Source organism: Acinonyx jubatus, chromosome B4, assembly GCF_027475565.1.
Source record: "Acinonyx jubatus isolate Ajub_Pintada_27869175 chromosome B4, VMU_Ajub_asm_v1.0, whole genome shotgun sequence".
Classification (NCBI taxonomy): Eukaryota; Metazoa; Chordata; class Mammalia; order Carnivora; family Felidae; genus Acinonyx; species Acinonyx jubatus.
Genome location: NC_069387.1, coordinates 21,436,217 through 21,443,111, shown reverse-complemented (window position 1 = coordinate 21,443,111; position 6,895 = coordinate 21,436,217). Strand labels below are relative to the sequence as shown.

The 6,895-nt window shown below is 50.7% G+C and overlaps 1 protein-coding gene across 1 annotated transcript; it reads right to left on the bottom strand.

The window, feature by feature from the left end:
• Positions 1 to 2,188: 2,188 nt before the first annotated feature.
• Positions 2,189 to 5,014, bottom strand: OTUD1 (OTU deubiquitinase 1). Its single transcript, XM_015066287.3, has one exon. The coding sequence runs from the start codon at positions 4,872 to 4,874 to the stop codon at positions 3,423 to 3,425; it is 1,452 nt and encodes a 483-aa protein (XP_014921773.2). The 5' UTR covers positions 4,875 to 5,014; the 3' UTR covers positions 2,189 to 3,422.
• Between the last annotated feature and the right edge of the window lie 1,881 nt (positions 5,015 to 6,895).

Here is a 6,895-nt window from a genome sequence, read left to right as displayed (position 1 = left end):
ACTTTCAAAATCACTTCAGATGAATGGAAGTTCTATTTTTAAATAATTTTCCTTAGTTTAGCTCTCAAGATGTTTGCAAGATGACACAGAGATCACATCAAATTCTGATCTTTGGGTTTCAAAATCTACTTTTTCCATTAGAGAATTAAAGACTTCACTGCCTTTTTGTAAGTGACAAGCTCAGAATTACTCTGTCAGTGGTAATACCCCGTAATTGTAGAATCCAATCATTTTTACTTAATTTCACATCCACCAAATATTGTCCCAAGCTCACGCTTTCCTTCAATCCATTCTTTCAACAAATACTTACTGAGCATTTACTCTGCTAGTTACTAGGTTTGAGCGCAGACTCAACAGGGAACATAATATACAGTCCGTGTCTAGTGCACTTAGTACATTTAGGGAATGAAATGGAATTCAATGCCATCTAGTTTCTTGGTGACTCTTTGAGATGGTTATAGACACTCCAAAGAGTAATAAGGTCTGGGCTTGGGATTTCATGTAACAATCGTTGAGCGTGACCATGACACATCTGATACAGACACTTGAATGTCTCCGGTTATGTTTACCTGCATGTTAAATTATCAGAGGTCCAAAGGTTTAAAACCTATTTTTATTCGCTAATACTTTTCCTCCATATGGGCACGCTGAGTACCAAGCTAACTTTTAGAGTTCAACTTTCTCACCTTTTAGGGAAAGAGGGAAAACACATAAAATAAATTTTAAAAAGTAGTGAGATTAGCTCAAGATCCTCTTCTTTACTACAAAAACTATGGAGAAAACATGGCAACATAAAGACTGTTTACCCAAACTGAGGCTAACCAACTTTGATGTTCAAGGAACCCTAAGGCATTTCCTTTTCTTAGAGAATATCTGAAGGAATATGAACCAATCTGGCTGCTCAGAGTAAGTAAATTACATCCACCACATTTCCACCGCTTCAACGCTCGACCCAGCACTGCTACTAAATATATAAACCTGGGATGACAGCAGAGGATAAATACTGAGTGTAAGGGAGTTACCACACGACACTTCTTCAAAAAAACAAAAACAAAAACAAAAACAAACCCGAGCCAAAGAAAGACAATGGGAAAGACACAGACAGATATTTCAGGCGAGACCGCTAAAAAAACGTGTTGCCGTGCAATACAATCTTAGGATTCGTTAATTTTTTTTTTTTTAACACACACCTTTGAGAATCTCAATCGAGGAGTTGGGACTCTAATTCAAAAATGAAACCGAACCCAGAAGAAATCGGTTTCTTCCGAATAGTCATGGGCTTCTAGAATGCTTTTTAGGAAATTATACCTAATTAGCCTATTCATATGTGTAAGTTTTAAGCATATCCAAATTTTATACATGTCTACATAAAGGGGAGAAGAGGAAAGAGCCATATTTAGCTAGGTAATTCAAATAATTTTTTTCCCCAAGTTAATCAGCGATGCCATGAGGCAAACCTTATCTTGCCTAAAAAAGCAGAGATGCGTGATTAGTTAACATTTAAAAAAGTTCATTAGTTAACATTTAAAGGAAATTGTCCTGCTAACCAATGGCATTCTTCCAAAAATGTGGTTAAGCAATGAACTCAAGCTCAAATGTGCCTAGACACGTGACACATAAACAGATGCCATTATCAACTGTAAAGTAAAACATCCAAAGCAGCTGTTTTTATTCTACGATAAACAACATACCCCGATTATATATACACAGGTGTGCTTGTAAAGTAAATCCGATTAACACGTGTTAAACTTAATAGATTCCCGTGGTCTCCAGATGCCAGACTGGATAAAAATTAGGGCACTGCTTTGGTTACTCTTTGAAACATGTGAATCTGTGCTGAGAATAAGTGAAACGCAAAACCCGGATACTTAGACACTGTGCTGGCTAACACAATACCTGCACTTCCCTGTTTAGTAGCCATCCTCTATAGTTTGACAGGAATTATAATTAGAAATAATGAGAGCAATGTCCTCAGTTACTCCACCTTTAAATTATATTTCTCAAAGACTTATCCTGTGAAATGACTAATGATTATCCTACCCTGTTCACGTGAGAACTTAAGAAACCTCCCTCAGAATTCCGTGACAGCTTTACACACGGAAAAAAGGCACATACGTGTAAGAAAAGCTCCCACAAGTGTCACTTTTGAAATTCAAAAACGGCCTTAGCCAAAAAGACATTGCAAAAGTAAAATTACACATTTTATTCATTCATTCCATCAGCTGAGAATCGCTCTATTGTACAAATACAGCATTGTACAAAAAAATCACAAAATGTTACAAAATAAAAAAGTACAAACTGCAGTACTTAATAAATAGGACTGAAAGTAGTTAAAGTGGAAATACGATAGATTTCAGGTTGGGAACACTGTTTGACCCAGCAAACCATACAAGATCTGTTTACAGACATTTTTATTTGTACATAATACAGGGCAATCCTATTTTGCCTTTTGAGAGAATTTAAAAGGAATAAAATATTAAGACGGTATTCTCCTGCTGTGAAACAACCGCCACGGTTGATTCAAGGCATTTATGCTGTTAATTTTTCAAATCTCTTAGTTGAATCCGAGAAGCCATACAAAGCAGGAGGCTTATCTTGTCACAAAGTTAAAATGCTTCTATAACAAAATGACAAATATAAATAAAAACGGTTCAGAGCACCAATCTACTCTAAATGCCAACCAAAGTACAAGAAGAGTTGTCACTGTACCATCAGCAAACATCAGACTTTCATTCAAGTAAGCTGGTACTATCCCTTAAAGAAAACTCCCACAACCTTCCCTTAAGTGTTTCTCTTTAAAAGGTTTACCATTTCTAGAAAAATAATGATTTCCAAAACAACAAATCTGGTTTTCATCAAAATGGAATGGGCCAATCAGTCTGGTAACACGAACGCATCAATATCCACTCGAAATAATTATCTAAGAATCGTAAAATTCAAAGTGAACAACATAAAATCACTACTAAATCACAAAACTCTGTTCAAAGTAAGAAACTTCATGTAAAGCGCTTCTCTGGATTTATGCTGGAAAGCTGTCAAAATGGAACACACGTCATAGGTGAAGGTACACCAATTTTTAAAAATGTTGTGCAAAAATACATTTGTGTAGAAAACAGATGACCAGGAATGAACAAATTTACACCGTGAGAAACTAGCTTGCAAATTAAGTAGTGCCAACTTTATACAGCAAATTATAAATAGCAGTAGGACAGTAGGATCACCGAAAGCCATCATGAAACATCATTTAGGTGCCCAGCAACCTTCAGCTCTGAGGAGAAAACATTCAAAAAAATGATTAAGGCATTACACCTACAGTAAATCTACTAGGAAGTTTAAAAGTGCTATTACCCTGATTAGAGTTCATAATTCTCCCGACACAAATCACCTATGCAACTCTCCCAGGGTGTGGGTTTTCAGCCACTTCAAGAGCATGCATTTTGTTCAATATACATTTTGGACAGGGATATGGCCATGGATTTGGCAAGTTCCTCATCGCGTTTTCTCTGCACTTGAGTCTGTTTGCACCAACTGTCGTACTCTGGGTTAGGATAGGAGTGATCGAACACCGCATCATAATGTCCATTACTGAGCCAACTGAGCCAAATACTAGGCCTTAGGGAATCCTCTGGGCCCAAATAGTGAATCATGGTAGACACCGTGGGGCTCTCCAACCTCCCTCCAGTAGTTAAATGTATATTCACATTCAGCATCTGCCCCATGGCCAGCAGCTCCGGGTACCCGGCCCACGCCCCGTCTTGAGCAGCAGCGATGATGAACTCCCCCACGTCGCCCTCAATCAGGGGGCTAAAGTGGTCAAGATGATCGGCGATGTAATGCACCGTCTGTTCCCTCAGCTCTCGGTGCAGGCTCTGGTCCCCGTACACCGTCTTGCTGACCGCCCGGTAGAGGCAGTTGCCGTCGGGAATGATGTGAAAACGGTACTTATTCCTCTGTCGCAGGTACTTGTCCTGCCTCTCCACCTCCGCCAGGTACAGGGCCAGTTTCTCGTCTCTGGGATCCGACCTGGAGACGATCACCGCCTCGGCCCCGCCGCTCTGGGCGGCCTCGCCGCCCCGCGCCGGGGGCGCCTCGGCCTCCGGGTCGGGCCGCCGTGCCTCGTCCGCGGCGGGAGGGTCGCTGCGGTCGCCCGCCCTCTCCCAGCCCCGGAGGCTCCTGTCCGCCGGGTGCTCCTCGCCCCACGGGCCGGGGCTGGGCTCCGGGCTCCCCGGGGGCGGCGCGGGGCCTCGGTGCTTGGCGGCGGCCAGGGCCTGGCGGTGCTCGCTCAGTCGGAAGTTTCTGTCGGGGCCCTCGCGGGCCGCGTCCAGGCCCGCGGGCTCGGGGCAGTCGGGCCTCAGCAGCTCCTCCAGCAGCCAGGCCGAGGAGCCCCGGCGCGGCGGGACCGGGGCGGCGGGCGCCGGGGCCAGCAGGAGGCAGCGGCCGCGCTGGGCGGCGGGCGCCGCGGCGCCGGGCTCGGGCCCGTGCAGCAGGAGCCGGTCGGCGCCCAGGGCCCGCACCGTGATCTGCGCCGTGGACGTGTAGTGCGGCGGCAGCGGCGGCTTGCAGGACCCGCCGGGAGGGCCGGCGGCGGCCGCGGCGGGGGCGGCGGCCCCGGACACCATCTCGAAGCAGGAGGAGAAGGCGGGCATCTTGGCGGCGGGGGCGGCGGCGGCTTCTCGGGGCTCGGCGGCCGCGGCAGGCTGGCACTCACCGGTCTCGGGCTCTGGCTCGCCGCTGGCGGGGCCCGGGGGCTGCAGCGAGACCTTGAAGGGGGCGGCGGCGGCGGCGGCGGCGGCGGCGGGAGGAGCGGGCGCTGCGGCCGTGGGACCCGGTCCCCCGGCTGGGTAGTGGGTGCAGACGCTGCTGTAGAGCTGCATGTCCCTGCCCGCCGCTCGGGCCCCTTATAGGCGCGGCGAGCCCCTGTGAGGGGGACACACCCTCCGGGCCCGGGGGAGGGGGCCGGCCCGGCGCGATGACCCAGTGCCCCTAGAATAGAAATGACCGAAGGGCCACCGGCCGCCGGCGCGTCAAGAGCCGCAAATAGCGCCCGGGTCCCCGCCAAATTCCTGCTGCGCCACAACGCGCGGTGGGGGCGGGGAGGGGACGCGCGCTCGACCCCGGCCGGCGCGCTCGGCCCGCAGACCCGGGGCGCCGCGCCCGCCTGCCGCTGCTCCGGCCCGCGGCGGCCGCTGGGGACTGTCGGAGGAAGCCGCCCGCCCCGCTGGAGCGCGTCCCGACAGCGAGGAGCAGTGCAGGGCCCGCGGAGGGGCCGGGAGGCGGGGCCGCGGTTGTTTACCTCAGGCCGCGCGGCCGCGTCACGTGGGTCCGTTGGTATGCGCGGCTCATCGCGGCGCCCCATTCAACAGCGCGGGCTCGCCCCGCCCCCCGGCCCGCGCCCCGCCCCGTTCGGCGGACGCCTTGGGCGTGGCCGCGGCGCTGGTTGGGGCGGGGGGCGGGGGACGGGCGCGCGCGCGCGCGCGCGCGGGCGGGGCGCGGGCTGGAGAGCGCTGCGCCGGGGTGGCCTGCGCGGGCTAGGCGTTCCTGGCCTCGGCGGGCGAGGAGGCGGTGACAGCTCTCGTCTGCTCTGCCACAGGTTTCGGTGCTGCGCCATCCTGCACTGCGGCTGCGGATTTTGGCGGGATGGGCGCCGCTCAGGGAAGCTACGATGCTTTCACAGCGTGCGTTTCGGAGGAAGTTTCAGGCTCGGAATGGAGGACGGAGCGCCTCCTTAAAACCTGCGTGGCCTCTGCAGGGCCCGGGCACCACTGCCGTCGTTTTGACTCAGTTCTTTGGATTAAAATGTTAACGTAGCGTGACGCCTCGCGTCCTCCCCAGGACCTTGCTTCCCTGCTTAACCGAAAGCAACTTTTCTGCACCCCCTACCCCCTGTCGACTGGCAAATACATGCATAACTTGGGCTAAAGGAAGCCCTTCAAACAGCCTTTCGAAATACCAAATGCCTAACTACCTCGGGCCCTTGGCAAATAGAGGCGGCTACTAACCGTGGGTCAGAGTCGTGATGCATACCGAGGTCGTGTAGAATAGTGAAGACTTATGCTCAACTGTTAGTTGTACCCTCTGTAAAACAGAGCTAGAATACTCCTGTGATCAACCGCGGACTGACTTTACAGGAGAGGCAGCTTTTGCTGCATGCTGAGCTTTGATCACGTTTACGTAACAGGCCCTAAACATTCAAACTGAACCTGGAAGCTCTTCCGTAGCTTTAAGAAATGCGGAAGTAGGGGCGCCTGGGTGGGCTCAGTTGGTTAAGCATCCAACTCCTCGTTTGGGCTCAGGTCGTGATCTCATGGTTCATGGGTTCAAGCCCCACATGGGGCTCTGTGCTGAAGTCTGGAAGCCTGCTTGGAATTCTGTCTCTCTCTCTCTCTCTGCCCCTCCCCTGCTCGCTCGCTCTGTCTCAAAAATAAATAAACTTTAAAAAAGGTTTTTTAAAAAAGAAATGGGGAAATTGCCGTGGGCTGCGGTGTACGCGTCCGCCCTCCCTCAACCTTCCGTTGAAATGTAAATTCCACGAATGAAAATACTTTGTTGCGTTCGCTGTTACGGTGACCTAGCAGTGTACCTGGCACACAGTTGGGGCTAATATTTACTGAATGAATTAATTAACGGAGAATGTGGGTCCCCAAGGTTTTAAAGTTTGGAGAAACCAGAACTGGGATCCCGGTCTCCTGGCACTGGCCAGGGCTTTTAGTTTGCCACGGTAGGCGGGGCCGGCGGAGGTGCGGCTTTGGGGACCGTCGGGATCCCAGCAGTTGGCCCTTTGCTTGCGTCATGCCAACCGGTTAGGTAAATCCAGGCAGAAGGAAATAAAAACTGCTGGTGGGCTAGTTTGAAAGCTTGTAGCCCCCATGGCTAACTAGAAAAGGGAGAGGTTACT